The 19,823-nt window shown below is 36.0% G+C and overlaps 1 protein-coding gene across 2 annotated transcripts in view; it reads right to left on the reverse strand.

Moving 5' to 3' along the window:
* AUH (AU RNA binding methylglutaconyl-CoA hydratase) overlaps positions 1-19,823 on the reverse strand; it is a 106,727-nt gene that overhangs the window by 67,311 nt on the left and 19,593 nt on the right. For both annotated transcript variants that reach the window (XM_069879926.1, XM_069879927.1), the window contains exon 4: positions 4,023-4,109. In XM_069879926.1, the coding sequence (XP_069736027.1) occupies positions 4,023-4,109 (87 nt within the window). The remainder of the gene's footprint in view (positions 1-4,022; positions 4,110-19,823) is intronic.

Raw genomic sequence — 19,823 nt, forward strand, 5'->3', positions numbered from 1 at the left:
GTAAATAAAGACCTGTATCTGCTTTGAATAAAATAAAAATCACACAATAAAACAAATGTAAGTAGCTGACCACAAGGTGCTTTCATTCAGAGTGACCTCATTCAAACTGGACTACATCAAAACTAATCACATCTGTGAAAATTATGTCTAAACATAGCTATTAAACATCAGTACTTACAAAAGTTAGCTTGTTTCAGATCTAGGTTCCATCATGACACAAGTAAGGTGGTTTTCCTCCAAATGTGACATAAAAATCAAGCCTGACCATACTTTAATTCTGATTTTAAAAAGTAACAAAGAAACTCAGTTTCCAGGGAGTTTTTTATCCCTGTTTATGGGATTTAGGTACTTATGACTATGTTCTTTGGAAGAGCTTTGAGAACCAATGGTGTTTCTCACTTATTAGAGGTTGGGGCCAAACATCACTGAGTAATTAACAAGCCCTTGCCAAGTTCAAATTCTTTCTCCAGCTTTACTATTTCTTTCTGTTAAACAAGGTATTTTTCTAGAAGAGAGTAGCTTATTGCATTCAGCTCCATACATAGCCTTAGTTTATTTTGCAACTGAAATCCCAGTAGGTAACATATATGCAACTGTAACATCAAACACCAGACTCCACAGTCACTATTAAGAAAAAAAATGGACTACCTGATAGAAATCGTACCATAAAATATATGCTGAAGTTCTGTCCCACAATGAGGGCACTTTTTCTGCTCTCAAAGCTTCAAAAAACAAGACTTCTGAGAGTCAATAAAATTTGATTTCATTTAGTCAGGCCTGTTCTGTTCTGCATGATTGCAAGAGAGCTATTAATTTTTTTCTCTCTAGTTTTTTCAGGGTAAAGCCAGCCTTACATCAATAACAAAGACAATATAGTAATGGACAAGTAGCCCTGTAATTCCTACTAATGAAACAAAATAAACAAACAAACAAACAATAAAACTCCTCAAAATCTGGTATAATTCCATCAAAAGCAACTAGGGCTAAAAATAGTCTGGTTTGGGTTTTTTCCCCTCCACTCAAAGCTCTAAGCATGGCAACTAACAGCTCAGCAAAATTTTTTTCAGCTCTTTTTTTAAGAGCTTATTTTTATACCAACTGATATTTACTGCCGTCTTAATACTTCATCCAAATTTAGCAAGAAGTTATAAATTAATCCCATAAAAACAAGTGCAATATGCTTTTAATTTCCAGAAATTTCTCTTCTGTAGTTGTACTCTAAAATGATACTACAGCATTTTATGAAACCACTAGCATAAGGATTTTTAAATGTAATGAAATTAACAGGAACTAAAGAAAGCCAAAGCATGTCAATTGTAAAAAGCTATGTTTACTCAGTTGTTTACTCAGATGTAATTAACCTTAGTTTATTTTGTCTACAAAGACAACGTAATGGTCTTCTTTCTGAATATACTGTTAAAAAAGAAGCATCTCCTTACTAGGTCACACATCTGAACGCAAACACAATTACCAAAACATGACCTATTTCTGAAAAGCAAAAAGTAGAACACATTTTAAATGAGATTATGGCATTAAACTTGGATAGAAAAAGAACAAAGTGAGAGACTGGAAACATTGTTCCCTGGTTATTATTTGCAGTAGCAAATAATAATTTGAAAATTGTTTCCCCTCTTCCAACATTTCATAACACTCTAGTTGTTGCTGGGCAGGAAAAAACCATTCTAATTTTCAATGTACAGATTCATTCCTGTAACCAAATGCAGATACAGTGTCTCACTAGTTCTACAAAAATTAGGTTTTGTAATGCCAGATCACTTCTTCAGAAATAAAAAAGAAGAACTGAGAATTTCCGACTTGCTACAAAATTAATACCCTTCTGTACATGACACCTTGTGCACCAATCTCATATAATCTCATTTATAAAATCCACTTTTTTAATATTCTCTACTAGATCCTGATGTAGGAAACCGCATTTTAAATTACTCTGCAAAGACTCTTCAGAAAATATTTGATTCATCTTATAAATAGAACTATTGTTAGCATAATGTATTCAAAACCAACAATGCCTTAAATACGTTTATAGTGGGAATACACCATGTGATTGAAAAAGAAAAGCTACTTACGTAGTATCCATATTCAAACACACATGACACGAAAACTGACCAATAACATTAGAAGTGACATTCAATACTCTTTCCCAACCCTGTAAAGAAGCCTTTAAAAATTAACTGGGAGATGGCCAAATATTATGTAACCTTTAAACAACCTTCTAGTCACTGTTTCATTAAGAGTTTTAAAGCAGAAATGGCAAAATGAGGGAGGGAGTGAGGAAAGGTGGAGTAAGAAGGGAGGAAGACAGAGGAGAGAGAAGGGGAGAAGAGAAAGGGGAGAGAGACACCCACTCAATCTAAGCAAAAATTCTGTCACAGTATCAGGCAAGGGCTATTTAAATTCTCTCTTTTCCAAGCTGCAGCATGCCTAACTGTTGATATCACATCCCCTAACAAACCTTCCTATGTAGGTACTTCAGTGACCTAGATTCTCAGATATTAATTCCATTTACTCACAATTTCATGCTTTTTTCCCCCGAGAAAGAAACTACAGATCAGTGAATGAAAGCACTCACGTTGTTTCCTGAACTTCAAGTAATTCACCCTTAGCACAACGATCCACTCTAAACTTTTTAGAGAATGCTGAAAATTTACTTGCATGTTCACTAAACACTCTCACAAGAACCTTAATGATGTTGTAGACAATCAAACATTAGTCTTAAGAGTCTTTCCAAGTCTAAGGAAAAACAAAGCACCAAATCACTACGTATGTTTTTCAGTCATTCAATGCAGAATGTCCAATCCAAATACCTCTTTAGACTTCAAAAATTTTCTCACTTTAAAAACTAAAAATAATCTAACTAAAAAAAAAAAACTATTTCCTGATCACAGGAAAACCTTAAGACTATCACTCTCTTTAAATGTTAACAGCAGCTTTAAAAGTATTTCCAGTAACTTCAGTCCAAGAAAGCCTGAAAAATAATTATTTAGAGCCAAGAAAGCTTCCTAAAAATCTTAAAGTAACTAAATGGAACAACTTGTTGCCTCTGTTGCCTTCTAAATATTTTACTTATTTTATTTATTTAAAGAGCATTCAGGAACTGCTTCACCTCAAAGACAAGATGTTAATTCAAGGACACAAGAATCTCCATCAAGTATCTAATCAAAGACTCATTCTTCAGTAGTCTGTTATTTACCTACAAAACCATATAGGTTTCCACCTATAACATTCTGTCAAGCCAAGATCTGAACCAACGTTATCAAGGAAGTGCATATAAAAACAATACATGAGAAACAATTTATTCCTCAGTTTTGTGCGAAGATTTCAAGTGGCCAAATACATTGCAGATATAAATCAAATGTATAAAATTAATTGCTTCAAACTTGGTACACTTCTCTTTTTTACAAAATGTATTGACAATGCCCTGTTGGAAAAAACAATTATATTAAAATAGATTAGCAGAGATTTTATGGTGAATTGATAATGTGAAATTTACAGAGAAATTGCTACCCTTAGAAACTGCTACAGTTCAATTACAATTTTGAATTATTAACAGGTATTAACACCACACCAGAACAAGGATATATTAAACAAAATTTTAGAAGGCTTTAGTAGCTAACTTTCTATCAACAGCTGATATTTCGCGAGTTTCTGAAATATATTAAATACTGTATTAACACGTACCAACCACAAGAATGCAACAATAAAACTTAAATTCTTTAGGACCTTGAGGTTGCAAAACAATCCATCCCTTACGAAAAGAGCAGGGCTAATCACTTCTCCTTCAGCTGATGTTTAGCTTTTTCCAGCATTCTAAAAAAGCCCTCCAACCTGACAAGGAACGTTTTTTTTAAGAAGTAATGCACCATGATTTGTGTTTATCAATAGCAATAGTTGTGGATATCCTACTACCTGTCAAGAATTAACCATGCAGGTTTACGTCAGTCCTCTAACCTAAGCCTTCTCAGGTTACAGTTAAAGTAACATCACTGAAGGGAGAGGTTACATACCCATTTCATTAATAGTTGCTCTTGCTTTTGAGACAAAAGAACCAACTTCACTTGCATGCATTTTTGCTCTTTCTTTAAGGTCAGCACCTGTAAGTGACATTTCACATACATGTTAGCAAGCTGTATACAGCCCTGTACAATAGGTTTTCAAAAGTGAAATCTTCTTGCATTCCAAAGAAATTTAAGTCTACTTTGAGGCAAAGACAATTCAGAGTGGTCACATATATATTCCACAGACTTCAAGGAAAACACGGACTGTTTAATCAAGGAAAAAACAAACCAAATAAAAAAAGATCCAGTTACCCACCACCAGATTTTCACTCAGTATATTCTTCTCAGTGACATTTCTTCTTCTCATACTAAAATAGTTTATGGGCAATGGCATTTACGTTAATATTTCATCTGACATATAATTCTATTTTCCCAACTGTGTCACAAAGTCTGATAAATGTTGGTTTCATACCATGTTCTTCTTATTCTTTTATTAGTATATCATAAAATACTGAGGTTGCATGTTTTTAAATTAACAGACTGTATTTATCCAAATAAAAGATTCCACAACAGACCTTTTTTGAACTCACTTTACTGAAATGTATTTTTGAATAAGTTACCTACCATGTTTTTTTTTCCAAAAATGCTAAACTTGAAGCTTTTTAAATCTATTTTTCCATTAATATATGAAAAAATCTGTTTAAAACACACTAACTACAGATGGTTACAAAAATGTTTAAAAAAAATACTTATATGCAAACCCAATATTTTGTCTTATGAACATGCAAAGAAAAAGAGAAGCAGACAGTAATAATAACAACTGCTATGTACGTAGTAAGACAGGAAGACCACCTTTCTTAGAGAAGATTACATGAAAAACATCTACATATGCACATTTATTCTTCACATAAATGCAACATTCTCACTGCAATTTAGTGCATATTTTTTCTATTTTCTAAAAATTAACCTATTAAGTTAGTCTTTTGGCATACATCTGGAAAAAGTTAAACAAGGCATACAGCCAGTGTCAAAACAAAAAAGTTTTATGCTTCTCTACCCTGCAAATCAAAATACTATCCATTCAAGAGAATGCATAAGACTCAGATTATTACTTATTATTACTTACCCTTACTCAGGGTAAGGGTTAAGATTGTAACTCTAAATTTTAAATTAAGTTGTTATTACGCTCCCTGTTTTACCTTTCTGGACTAAACTCATTCTAGACTCTTTTGACCCTTTTTATCAAACAGTTTTAGATATACTTTTGCTGAGAATATTAGCTCAGCACTTCAATCTGACATTTTCTGATAGACACCCAGCACTGTGTTAAGGTAACATGCTCAATACAGCAGCTCTACATCTTCCCTTCTACTTCCATCATAGTAAAGCTCCTCATTTCAACAGGACTTTGTTCGCCACCTATGCATGTCAATATAAAAACAATGAAGGATCAGTCACGACCGCATTTACAAGTACCTCACGAAATAACGTAAAGTTTAATTTACACTATAAGACACCTTGCCAAAATCTTCCAAACAACCTTCTAGGATATTGTCAACTGACGACAATATGACAGGCCAGTTGAGCAGTACAAAACAGGAATTACTGTGGTCAAGTTTGCACTGCCACAAAACTACAATGGCTACCGCTGTAAATCACAATCAATGCATACAGAAATCTTGCCAAGAACCTGAAAAGTAAACAAATTTGCACCCACGAATCTGGATAGAACTCTAAATTATATAAAACTGCAAGCAACCTTCACAAATACATTTTGGTTCTGTAGCTAAAAGGAGCTTTATAAAACTTCATGAAAAAAACTGCTTTAAAAGTTATAACTGCAAGTGTGCAAATGAAAACACATGACTTGTCTGATATCAGCTAACGTCTGGGCCTAACTTCTACAAATCTGTCAAATCATTGCCTCTGTAAGAACAAAAAGACACTGTGTGTCTTATGAACAAGAAAACTGTACAGCTGTGCAATTTGACTCAAAACATCCACACACTGAAATCCTGCTCACTGGGCATACCCTGGAGAAGTATATAAAGACAACTGCAAAAGAGAGGCACTGAACCTAAGGAATACCTCTAGTATTACATTAAGAAAGGCTACTGTCAAGACTAAAGCAATTTTGAGGATTTGATTTATTGACTCATTAAAAAAAATGACTCAACCCCAAAAATCTCAACCCTTCTACAACAAAAACTACACAAACTGTAACTTTTGTTAATTTGGAATATAAACTACCTTGAAGACATTTACAAGAAAATACTCCTGTTCCACAAAAACTTTTGTGAGAATGGATTAAGAGGGAGCTGCCTATTTTAAATCAATGATTTTAAGTACTGCAAAAAAAAAAATCCTAGTCCAATAGCTGATCTTAGCACTGTAACCAACAAATGTAATCTTACATTTCCCTTTTTAAGTATTTCTTTCATAACTGTCAAGGAAATGGAAAAAGTTCTTTCTCTAACCCTTTCCTATTTTATCCCAACAATAGTAACTGAATTTTTTTCATAAAGGAGACTTTGAGGAAGAAACCATTCACTGCACTCTAATGGAACACATATCTTGGTATCCTCTGGTTCACAGGAGATGGAACTGCCATATACTCAATACTTTTGTTTCTGTTATTAGATTCAACCACTGATCAAAGACTTCTTGAAGAATTCCTTGACCCTTATAGCAGAGAACTATTCATGTTTCTTTGAAATCTGTTCTCAAGTCAGAAGAAGGAAAGGTTAAGTTTCCGAAGACAGCCATGAAGGAGAGTGCAGGTTCAACCACGGACCAACTCTCTCAGCTATTGAAATCAAAGATCCCTTCTCCTACCCAAAGCTTACACCTTTAAAGTATCTGAAAATAGTATTTGCTCAACTGCTGAGAGCAACAAAGTAGCTGAGCTTTACAAACTACAAAAACTTCTCACAGAACAAACCTCTGTAACTTTCCTACGGGCCACAGCAGAAATCTGTAGACACATTTGGCCTATCTCCTTCCCCATATCCACTCCCAGCGGAATCCAGGGGGTGTATTGTGGGTCACTGACTGTACACCACACTGAGCGCAGAGCTCTCTAAGCTCTTTTACCCAAAGATGTAAGAAAGAGGGAACCTAATTTACCAGTGAGCTGAGACAAACTGTTGCAGATTTTGACTGTACACTGTAATTATGTCCCCACAGCCATCCATTTTGTACTGAAGCATGAGTCATTGTTTTCTACATATTATGCTTTCTGGCGTCTCAATGCTTTGTCTCACTAATTCTCATTTGCTCAGAAAGGCAGCAAAAGCCATTCAAAACTAACTGTAATTCTAGAGGTCATGCTCCCCAGTCCTCACATCTCTGCTCCCAGCACTTTCACAAACTTCCCGTTAAAGACTATAGAGTGCCATTTTCAAATTTCTAGCTGTTAGTATGTGGGAAAAAAAAGAAGTGTAACAGGGAAAGACTACATTGACAGTGCAATCAGTAATTCAGTTACTTTCCACTTGTGAAGAAACTGTTTTTGAATCAACTTAATTCACAGAAGCATCACTTCCCAATTTACAAAGCAAACCAGTAGGACAGAACTTCCCTGTAGCCTTCCAATGAACAGTTCTGTCTGCAAAATACCAGTAGAAACAGCAGTGTTTCGGAGGTCTTCTGAGCAGCAAGTATATAAATTGGTATTCGCAATACACCATTGAAACTACTGTGAGGAAAACACATGCTGTTTTAAATAATACACTTCTTCTGAAGTTTGTCAATCCAAAAGAAAATCTGTATTTGATTTTAATCCATCACTTTCTTACTCCCCCCCTCCAATACTGTAAGAATATAAAAAGGTTAGTTATTTCCTACCCTACTTCCCATAAGTATAAAACCCCTCACTTTGCATGTTTTTAAACATTTGCAAACCAATGTTTGGCTGTTGTATCCTGTCAGTTTAGAGGGGGTTTGCAGCACGTGCCTGACGTGCATTTCACAATGATGACAGAGAAAATATTTACTTGAGAAAGCCAGGAGCAGTCCAGTAAGATAGATGTATTACTGTTATTCACCAGAGTTTTTCCACCTATACTTCTACATGACAAAGATGGCTGTTTCACCTGGAGAACACACAAAAAAACCCAAGTTTTACAGTGATTACTCTGATCCCAGGCCTCTTGCCTTATTTGGACATTTTCAGACACTTTTTAAACAGAATTTATATACTGTAGAAAGGCTAAGGTGCTCTGTTTGAAAAATCTGGTCCAACATCTTTGTATGTGCCTCACTTTCCAAACACCATAAATGCCTACAAATTTTCTTCTACGCTACTGTTCTGCATTATGCTGTAACACATACTTCCAAAGCAGATCACAAAATCTGTAAACTAAAAAGGCATAAATGTAATGGTTTTATGCACCATACTTAAATTTTTAACTTTACTCAATAAATATTTTTATTTAAAAATAAGGCTTTTAGAACTCTGGCACACTGTAATTAAATAGTGAAGCCAAAAGGTGCCCAAAGTGCCTTTTCTCTGAGAAGAGGAAAGGAAGTGACACATGCACAGGCATTGAGGTACATAGCTGTATTAAATTCTAACTGTAGCTATGTTATTTTGAGCTTGCCCTTTGATCTTGCTAAACACAGATCAATCAATTTTGTCAACACACCAAAATTTCAGTAAGGAAGTAACATCCAAGAGTATCAGAAGATACTCTTTTGCACACTTCATCCAATTCCTCTGGATTTTGTTGGCAAGAGCTAGGAACACTTAAAAACTTGCAAAGCATCACCTACTATACATTTAATAACCCCATGAAACAGGTTAAGGAATTTACGAAGGAAACTTACAATGCTCTCAACTAGGAGTACAAAACAGGTACTACCTCACCAATTAAAAGGTTAAGAACTGCTATGTACTCACAGCTTACTCCCACACGAAGTATTAGAATTAAGCAGACTGTGAATTAATAACCCTCTTTCTTCACAGAGAAAAACAGACACTTAAGATGCCGAACTAGAACACTGAGCCAAATGGCGAACTTTGACATACATTATAGATTGAATTGTTAACTACTACCACAAAAAAAAAACCCACCTCAACAAGACATTAGAATTTAAATAACTTTCCTCAAAAGCAGATATGTGCTACAAGGACGATCAGAGGGCTGAGGCACCTCCCATATGAGAACACACTGAGAGAGCTGGGGTTGTTCAGCCTGGAGAGGAGAAATCTCCGAGAAGACCTTATAGCGACCTTCCAGTACTTGAAGGAGCTACAAGAAAGCTTGGGAGGGACTGTTTACAAAGGCTTGTAGTGACAGGACTACCGGCAATGGCTATAAATTGAAGAGGGGAAGATTTAGACTACAAATAAGGAGGAAATGCTTCACAATGTGGGCTGTGAGGCACTGGCACAGGTTGCCCAGGGAAGTTGTGTATGCCTCATCCCTGGAGGTGTTCAAGACCAGGCTGGAAGGGGCCTTGGGCAGTCTGGTCTAGTGGGATATGTCCTTGACCATGGCAGGGGTTTGTAATCAGATATCTTTAAGGTCCCTTTGAACGCAAACCACTTTATGATTCTGATTCTATGATCTCCTAGAGAAGCCACTGCCAAAAATACAAGTTCAGAAATCATCAGAAAAACCTCAATCAATTTTTATGAGGTCAGGAATACCCCAAAAGAGAGCTGTACGTACATGTTTGAGGACAACACTATAGCCCAGTTACATTCAAACTCAGAAAGATTTACCAATAATTTTTTCTCCAAACTGACAACCACTCCAAAAATAAAGTCTTTACATCTTAAAATCTATTCAGGATGACTTAATTCCCAATTTTGAACAGAAACTGCAAAATATCACAGTAATAAATTAATATTATTCTTCTAACAAATATCCTTAAAAATCCTTTAAAAACACCATAAAACCATAATTTCAATTTTATTATAGTAATGTCACCATGTACATCAATGACTTCTATTTTGCTATCATTTTTCTGCATATAAAGCTATATGCTTCACAAATCACTGCAGAAAACAAAGTCAGCCACTGCTGAAATCTTCTGATGCAGTCCAGGATGCAGTTTGCCTTCTCTCCTGCTGCTATATTATGTTAAGCTTGCTGTCCCACAGAAGCTCTGCAGCACAGCTACCTTAGCCAGTCAGTCCTCAGCCAGTTCTGCCACATAAGATTATTCCATTCCAGGTGCAGGACTTCATATCTAGCTTTATTAAACCTCATGCAATCCTCGTTGCCTCAATTTTTCCACCTGCCAAAGTCTTGCTGAATGGTGGTTCATCCATCCCATGTAACCTAGCTCTCCTTTCACCCTGAAGTTATCTGTAGACTCCGAGTTCAATTGTGTCACTGGAACATTAACAAAGGTATTGAACAGTACTACCAGATCCAGCATTGACCCTCAAGGAACAAAACCCTAATGACCAGCTGAGCATTCGACTTTAAGCTATTAACATTACATCATTCCTTGGTCTTGGCAAGTGAGCCACATTTCACCATCTGTATGTCCAGACTGTATCTTACCAACTTGTCTACAGGGAGGCTACAGAACACGCCAAGTGCCTTGTTAAAGTCAGGGCAAATAGCTCTTCTTTAATCCACCGAGCAAGTAGTTTCACCACAGAAGGCAACAAGGCCGGCCAAGCACAATTCACCTTTTGTAAATCTCAGTTGGATATTTGTAGGCAGGTGTAGTATTTGCCCTTTTCCAGTTGCTTTAGTCTTTAACAACTTTTCAAATATGATAGAGGCTTTCCAGTGCACCAATGCAGATGCATCTCATTAGACCCTGTTCATGTGTATGTATACAGCTGGTACAAATGAACCTTAATTCAGTCCCTCTTTACTGTCAGTGGTGTACTGTTTACTTGCCATCACTTCTTGGCACTGAGACTTGGGAGCTAACCTTTCCCATGCAGACCAAGGCAAAGAGAAAAGCGAGTACTTCTGCCTTTCTGTATCATTCATAACTAAGCTGCCAGTCCCATGCGACAGTGGACCTACATTTTCCTTGAATCTGTTTTTGGTATTAATACACTTACAGGAGCTTTTCTTATTATTTTTGACACCTATTGCTAGTTTAAGCTCCAGCCGAGTTCTTTCTTCCATTCTAAACATATCTCTGCATACATAAGCAATACTTCTGTATTACTCCTTGAAAGCCTGTCCCATTTTCCAGGGGTAAGATGAATAAATAATTCCTAAAAAATACATATAATTGATATTTGAAAGATTAAAAGACAGGAAGAAAGCTTTTTTTACATTTTAAGAATAAAAAGAACCATTCAAATCCTAATGTTTAAAAGCTACACAACCTACAAAATAAACTCAACGAACTGAATATGCTCCAGGGTATTCCTAAATATTTTCAAAATTCTATATTCAAATTCACTTTATCAATACCTGTAGCTCAGTTACTAATTCAGAATATTAAGAAATGTAACATAATTTCATCAAGGATTATTGCTTTTATTTGTAAGGTATAAGAGATCTGAAAGTTAAGGATAAAGAGAAAGGAATAAAATATTGCTGAAATATCCACTAAAAAAAGAACTGCTACCAATTTGCTTCTTAGGATCAGCTTATTTTATGAGTACTACTGAAAAGAAACATCTTACTTGCAATGCAGTGCAACTCATTCTCTGCTTTTTCTGTTCTCCGAGGTTTCATATTTTGAACTTTAATAATAGGTAATGTTAAAATTAAGAGATCATTTTTTCAAAGATTCATCTCCAAAAGAATAATCTATTTTTGGTGAACATAGGTTTGCACAACCCTTTTTGTTTTGTTTTCTTATTCCTTAATGACAGGTAGAATTCCAAGATTCACGTTAACTTTGCCCATGCTATAGAGTAACTCAAAACATTTCAATATGGAAGAATCCCACCACATTTAGTCTCACTCTCCACACAATTTTATCCATACTCTAGTATCTTCTCATATTTAATTTTTTTCTTGATATTCATTTTTGATTTTAAATTAAATGGACATGATCATCACAAGTATGACTTACATCTCTACATTTTAGTGCATTTCATATTGGGATTTAAAAAACAAATTAAAATCACACTTTAGCAATTCAAACAGATTAGACAGGAAACAAACAAGACAATGATAAAGAAGCTAGTAAAATATTACAAAATATTAGGCAAGTGCCAAAAATCTTTTCATATAAAAGAGAATTGAGAGCTCCAAAAATTATATGTAAGTATTCAGAACTCAATTTTTCAGGCGAACTCATATACTTAAAAGCTGGCTCTGAAGCCTCAAAGACCTATGAATAGTCACTGGCTAAAAATACAAACGTTGGTCCTATCCCAGTCTAACTAGGTTGTCTCTCTGTCTTTAGAGCTGTTACACAAATACACTAAGGACATTATGATACATTTTTTCATAATTTCCTGTTAAATAACATTTCATCTAATAGTTTATAACATACAGTTACCATAAGGTTTTTAAAGCAGCACACTTCATAATTCACCTTCCATAATTTAAAGAGTAAGCTGCTAATTTCTCCAGTGGTTATTTGCTTTATCAACAGCAACCACAAAACCTGTTGCATGCTGGTAAAGACACAAATGTTTGGACACATCTCCTGAACTGAGTACAAAGAAAAATGCATTTACATGTAACTGATAAAAAGTAACGTGCATTCTAAATTTCAAAATAATATGGAAAGAATGTTCACTGTAGTCATTTTAGTGAAAACAGTTTGGCATGAAGGATGCTACGTACATTTCCAATACAAGGAAGTAAATTAATTTAATAAAATTATTTCTTTTTTTATGCAGGACTCAATATTCCTGCATAAAGGAGCACTCTCCATATGAGGACAGCCTGAGAGAGTTGGGGTTGTTCAGCCTGGAGAAGAGAAGGCTCTGAGGAGATCTTATAGCGACCTCCCAGTACCTGAAAGGAGCCTACAAAAAAGCTGGAGAGAGACTATTAACAAAGACTCATGGTGATAGGACGAGGGGTAACGGGCATAAACCGGAGAGGGGCAGATTTAGATTAGACATTAGGAAGAATTTCTTCACCATGAGAATGGTGAGACACTGGAGCTGGTTACCAAGGGAAGTTGTGGCTGCCCCATCCCTGGAGGTGTTTAAGGCCAGGTTAGATGCTGCCTTGGGTAACCTGATCAAGTGGGATGTCCCTGCCCATGACAGGGGGCGTTGGAACTAGATTAACTTTAAGGTCCCTTTCAACCCTAACTACTCTATGATTCTATGCTTCCTGAAATTCTCTAAATGTGGACATTTTGAACTTGAAACTGATACTGATATTTTTCTATATAAGATTCGCGATCATAATTTATTAGCAGGACTTGGACATGTGTACTTCTTGCATGTAACCCCTCTGATGTCACAGAAAAATCCCTGAGAATCATCAAACTGTTAAGAACAAAGATAATGTCTGCAATCCCTGTGTATTTGCACATTGTACTTGCACGTTTGGCAGGATGCCAGTCCTGAGCACACCCTCTGGTAAAATGGCAGTCTTGTAGCTCCACTGCTAGAGGTTATCTCATATAATTTCATGCAATAATTTACACTCAGATCAGCATATCTAAATCAGTTTCCATAAGCAGGATATTTCAGAAAATACAACTTTTGTGGGCTTTTTACTTTTTTTTTTCTTTTAATCTTTTGAATCTCAAGCCTTTCTTAACAGCCAAGGTGCCAATTCAGATAGGTTTCCTCCTCTTGTTTAGGAATCCTGAATAGAAACAGCCCTAATTTTACATACAGAAGTTCTACAATCCATTTTTAATGCCCATGCAAATTCAGACCAGATATAGATTAAAGTCAGCTGGCTCTTTTTCCGTCCTGTCTGTCCAGTTCTAAATTTAGATGCACTCAACAGTATTCCTCCTGTTAACCTTTTCTGTTACACAAAAAAAAAAAAAAAAAAAAAGCCAGCTTACACCTCATATGCCTTTCCTGAATTCATCTTCACTTGGAGAAGAGGACAAAAAAAAAGAATCATTACACTGAACCATCCAACAACTGCTTCAGTCATTCCCTAGTCCCTAGTACTCTCTTATGGAGCCAAAACATTCTGTAACTCCCACAGCAGGACTTCCTGCAGTTTCCTCCGTTGCACATGGAAAAGACCAGTACCAGCAGATAAGGGGAAGAACAGGACAGTTATCAGTGTCCAAACAGTAAATAAAGCCAGTAGTAACCCTGATTCTGCACTATGCCTCACTTCTAGTGATGTCTGTTAGGCCATCAAATCAGGACCAGCAAGCTGCATTATCCTTGGCTCTCAGATAGATACAGAACCAGTGCAGGAGATCCAAGAGGAGAAGACAGTGGTGGCAGCAGGAAGGTCACTTAGTAAGTGTCTAGGAACCACAAACACAGACCCCTAGAGCAATTGAATCAGAACAGGCCTGTTTGTCCCAGTCTTTAAATACGCCATCATGCAACAGCCCACCTACTTAAACACAGCAAGACTGTGAGATTACATCTTACTTCACAGTAATGTCAAATACCTGCATTTAATAAAAAGCCATGTATGTTGCAATTATTATTCAATACAGAGGGGTCTTTTTAAAAATATAAAATTAAAGCCACATCCTACCACTTGTATTTCTATGTTATTTCCACAATAAGCATTACAGAAGTACTTCTTTATTCTAGTCATTCTGGCAAACAGAATATCTAACTTCCTCAAACCACTTTCTATTTTCAAATTCAATCTTCACAGTTTTCTATCTTCTGATTCATAAACACGCATTCTTTAAAACTTCCTAGTGGTGAGATTCATCACCTCTCTTCTTTAACCTTGATCAGTGGTATTCGGGCTGAACATTCTTAGTAAATAGTACTAAGCCTTTCAACTCAAAGAAATATGAACACACTCGAAATTTTGGGCATCATGCTGTTTGTTCCACTTCAATTTCTAGTAAATGAAGCAATCAGAAAAAATAGACATCTTTCAATTCACCATTACAGATGACTGACTCAAATCTTTTGCATACACCATATGCCTGACCACTGCACATTTTTTTTAAAATGTTAAAAGGAAACGATACTGCTGGGCTTATATATCTTGATTAGTAACAATTACAAAAATAGTTAACTAACAGCACACCCAGTTTTATGAGCTATAAATAGAAAAAGGAGGAAGTGTGCCATGTGGTAAGAAAGAGAAAGTCAAAATCTCTTCTAAAGAAGTCCTGAAGTCAGTATTCAGGCGTAAATCCTGTTAAAGAAGGTGAAACTTCTTCCTGAGAAAAGCCACAATTTGAACTGGTTTATCACATGAATGTAGATGTAGGCACGGCTGAAGGCCCTTTTTCTTTTTCATGACCCTTCATGCCATCCCTTGCTTTGAAAGCCATCACCCAGTGTCTCTTCAGCAGATATTATTTTTTTTTTTTTTTTTAACTTTTCTCCCCACAAAGATCAGTATTAGTCATACAGGTGTATTAGCTGGAAGCTTCCAGCAGGTCAAGATTCAGTGACACTGGATTCAGTGCAGTTATGCAGCAAGTGATTCCTCCAGTGGAACATGTAAAGAAGCAGGTAAATAATACACGTAGTATATGAAAATAAACATATCTTGCGAAGAATATCTGTGACAACAGTCATGACTTGCTGCCTCTCAATTACAAGATGTTCATTCTCTACACATAGCAGAACACAAACTTGAGGAAAGATTTGAAGCAATGGCTTTAGAAAGATTAGACAAGGTGACTACTGAGTTTGACTGGGAACCTTTTCAAGCTTAGCAGGCGAGAACAGCATGGACTTTTGCAGGAAAACTCAAATAGGAGGACAAAATCATTCAAGGTTAAAGATACAGAGTTTAGCTTTGGCCACTTTATTCAGAAAGCTTAAATCTTGAACTACAAAAAAGAAAATGCATTAAAATGGCTGGCATTCCTGCACAAGCATCTCTGGCTAATATTAATACTGGGCCAGGACTCAAGGCCAAAGTCTTGCCATTCCACACAGTACTGTGTTAAAGTAAGGACTAGTAAGCATTTGAGCCATGAGCAGGAACTCCTTTTAATTATGCTTTGTTCACACAAAAGGCAGACAGGAAAACAACAGCTGCAATTCTATTTCTCACAATCACCAAGTTAAGTAGCTCGAAAGCAGTACTTCCTCTTATTCCCAGTGTCCCCAAGGCTTCAAACTGACTCAGAAAAATAAAAAATGCTTACAAATAGCAAAATTTCTCATACATTAAATATGTTTACAGCACTGATGCTTTCTAAGGACTTGTTATTTTTAAGTATTTCGGAGTTAGTTGATCTCTTCCATTTTTATGAGACTGTCCAACAGACATACTACCAAATTACTTTAAAGAAAGAATGGAAAAGAGATCCAACACTGGAATATTACCTGCCATCTGGAGGAGCTTAACAAATGATACAAATTGGTAGCAGTTGAGCCCAGAGCTCAATTACTTAAAAAACACGTTCACCCACATGCAGTAAATTCCAGCTGGTGACAGGAACTCCACCAATAAATATTAAAATACCAACAAGAGACTATTTTAGACCTAAGTTTACTATATCCTACAACCCCTGCTTCTTCAAAATTAACATAAACTACTGATATTAAGTTGGAAAATATTGAGAGGCATCGTAAACAATACAGATCTGCACCTTTTTATCATTTAATAGCTTTAAATATCATAAAATAGGCAGGATCTGACTAAGAATCACAGCATTTCCTTTACTTAACCTTTAAATTTATTTTGATGTAAGACAAAGTTGTCTGATCTGTATAAACAAACACATATATATAACAAACACATAATATCTATAACAAACATAATATATATAAACAAACACATATACATAAAAATACATAGCGGATCAGTACTTCAATTAGGAAAAAAGTCAACATTACACAAAGAGAAAACTATCTAAAGAGAAATTCCAGAATTTCTTCATTTTTAAATTACCTATATTATTTTTACAAAGAAAACCACTTTGAAAGGTACAAAACAAATCTACACTGACTATATAAAAAAATTAAACTACATACTACTACAAATCTATGGCCAAGTCTTCGCTTTTTCATGTATCACTGCATGAACATATTGCAACTGTGAATATATAAGGAATTCTATACAACACTTATGTGAACTCAGTTATTTTCTTCTCTAGCTTTCAAGAGTTGCACAATCAATATAGATGCTTCAAAAAAAAATTAAAAAAAAATAAATATTTGACTGCAGTAAATCTGCAATAAAGGTGTCCTTAAAGTAAAACAGTTTAGGTGGCAGGCAAAGACAAGAGAAGACAAAGTAAAAGGTTTTAATTATTGGACATCGTTCTTCATATCTGTGGCAATTAGAACACATATACAGTGTTCCATTGTATGTTATTCCACACCATATATTGAAGGAAGCAGATACGAAAATGTTGTAAATTATTTCAAGATGAAAAGGACATAGCTTTAGATATGTCTAAATACCTCTGCTACGTGATCATTTTCTACTTTTCAAAAGCAACTGGAAAATCATTCTTTACCATGCAATAACTATTTTTGCCATGTGTTGCGCACATGTATTCTATTTCCAGCACACATTACCACCAAGCACACGAGATCAAATTATTTTTGCCAGCAGGTTTTCTTAGCTAAGGATATAAATGGCAAAGCAGGCTCAGTTCCCTCACCAATAAAGAAACCAAGTGCCATAAGTACTTAGCACATCAGGGTAAAGGGTTAGTTAGATCATACAATGCACTGTAACAACCCATCTCAGAGTACTGTGAATAAAAACAGCAGCCTTTCCTCACAAATGAAAATATCAAATGCCCACAGGAGTGACATGAGGATCTGAAATGGAGATGACTACTCAATTTGTCTTAATACTTACAGAAGAAATCTGGACCTCAGATACTGCAATGGAAAGTCAAATGTTCAGAGGTATATAACAGAAGTTAAAAATAATTAAGTTCTTCATCTAAGCACAAATACATCTACCAACAGTGTCCTGGGCAGCAGAGACCTAGCCAAAAGTTAACTTTATCCATTTAGTATTAACAGGGCTAATCAATAATCCATAACTTTCTGTTAGTGATCTTCACTTGGTTCTAGTCACCTTAAAAAACAATATATGGAGTACAGATGAGTGAGTATAACTTCTGACAAAAAACGGATCCATACACATGCCCTGAAACTGCAGAAATACTCCAGCCAACATCTGAAACTAAGCTTGCAGCTTCTCAGAAGACGCAGAAGACTATTAGAGACATGGAATTCACATATAATGAGGATTTGATTGTTTTCTTTCAACCAGGATTTCAAGATGATGAGAAGAGTGAGGCTTACATGAACTAAAACAACCAGCCTCTATCACAACCACATTAAAATGGGTCTGGTACCATACTGGATTCAAGCAAATTGCTCGACGTCTCTACCGACCTGTTCTCATCACCAAACCATGAACAACTTGATATCACTAAATGACAGCATTTTGTTTGATAAAGTCCTCTGTGTCTTCTGTGCAATAAATAAAATTCCATTTCAAAATATGCAAACCTGTCTTGGGAATCTAAATGTATTTATTAGAGAGATGTACAAGCAGCTTGGAAAGACACATGACGTTCCTGAATTGTTTTAATGCAGGTTGGGATAATAACCCAGCTGTCAAGAGATCTGAAAAAAAATCAAGCATATTGAATGTCTTAACTTTCACACACAGAGAATTTCTTCTCCATCCCAAGATTTGAAATGAAAGACTTAAAGCAAAAGTACATTGCTGATGCAGGCCTACAAATAAAGACAATCAAACATCTTGCAATTTAGGAACGTATCTCAAACTCATAATTTAATACCTGATACTCTAGGGCACTACAATTCCAGACTCCAGTAAAAACCTGCAACTGTCCACAGGAAATGCAGTGAGAACAGTAATCTCCATAAAGCATCTCTCAAAGTTCGTGCAAACTGACAACCACAAAGGGATAGAAGTACACAAGGAATCCTTTTCCAAACCTTGCGTTTCTACCTCAATAGCACTGAAGATACTTTTGGATTAAAAACAGCTAAAAAGCACCTCCCTAAACACTGAATTCTTAGCTAGGGGTTCACCACTGCAGTCTGAAAATGGAATGGGGAAAAAAGAATAACCCTGGGCTACAATACGCATCGGAACAGGCTAAAGGTGACCTCGAGCATCACACTAGCAAAGTCAAGAAGGAGTATGGTAGCATTATAGTAATACTGGTATTCATTACCATAAAAGGCATTTTTGGAGTTATCACAGCTGACTTAGGATTTCACAGCTGTTGTCATAAAACCAGCTATAGTTTTGTACTGGATTTGACTGGCTGGCAAGTCAGCCTGCACACAGCTGCTTGTCTATTCCGCATCACACAAATGGAGAAGAGAAACAGACCTGCAAAAGCAAGGAAGGGACAGAAGGGGAGAACACTTCATGGGTTGAGATAAAGGTAGTTTAATAAGTACAACGAAAGAAAAAAAAGGAAGAAAATAAATGATGCAAAAGCCATCATCCACTACCAACAGACCAATGCCTAAACAGTCCCAGGCAAGGTCTCTATTTTGGAAAAACAATTCCACCATTTCATTGCTGAACACAAGGTCATATGTTATGGAATATTCCCTTGCTCAATTCAAGTCAGTTGTGCCAGCTGTGTCTCCTTCCAGCCTCTTGTTCACCCTCAGCTGACTCACTAGCAGAGTAAGAAGCAGAGGGGGCCTTGATGCTGTGCAAGCACTGTTCAGTGACAGCTACAACACTGATGTCTTATCAGCATTGTTTCAGTCACCCATCTAGAACAGCATAATAAAGGCTGGTATAATAAAACAGAACTCCA

This window comes from Phaenicophaeus curvirostris, chromosome Z (assembly GCF_032191515.1).
Source record: "Phaenicophaeus curvirostris isolate KB17595 chromosome Z, BPBGC_Pcur_1.0, whole genome shotgun sequence".
NCBI classification, from domain to species: domain Eukaryota; kingdom Metazoa; phylum Chordata; class Aves; order Cuculiformes; family Cuculidae; genus Phaenicophaeus; species Phaenicophaeus curvirostris.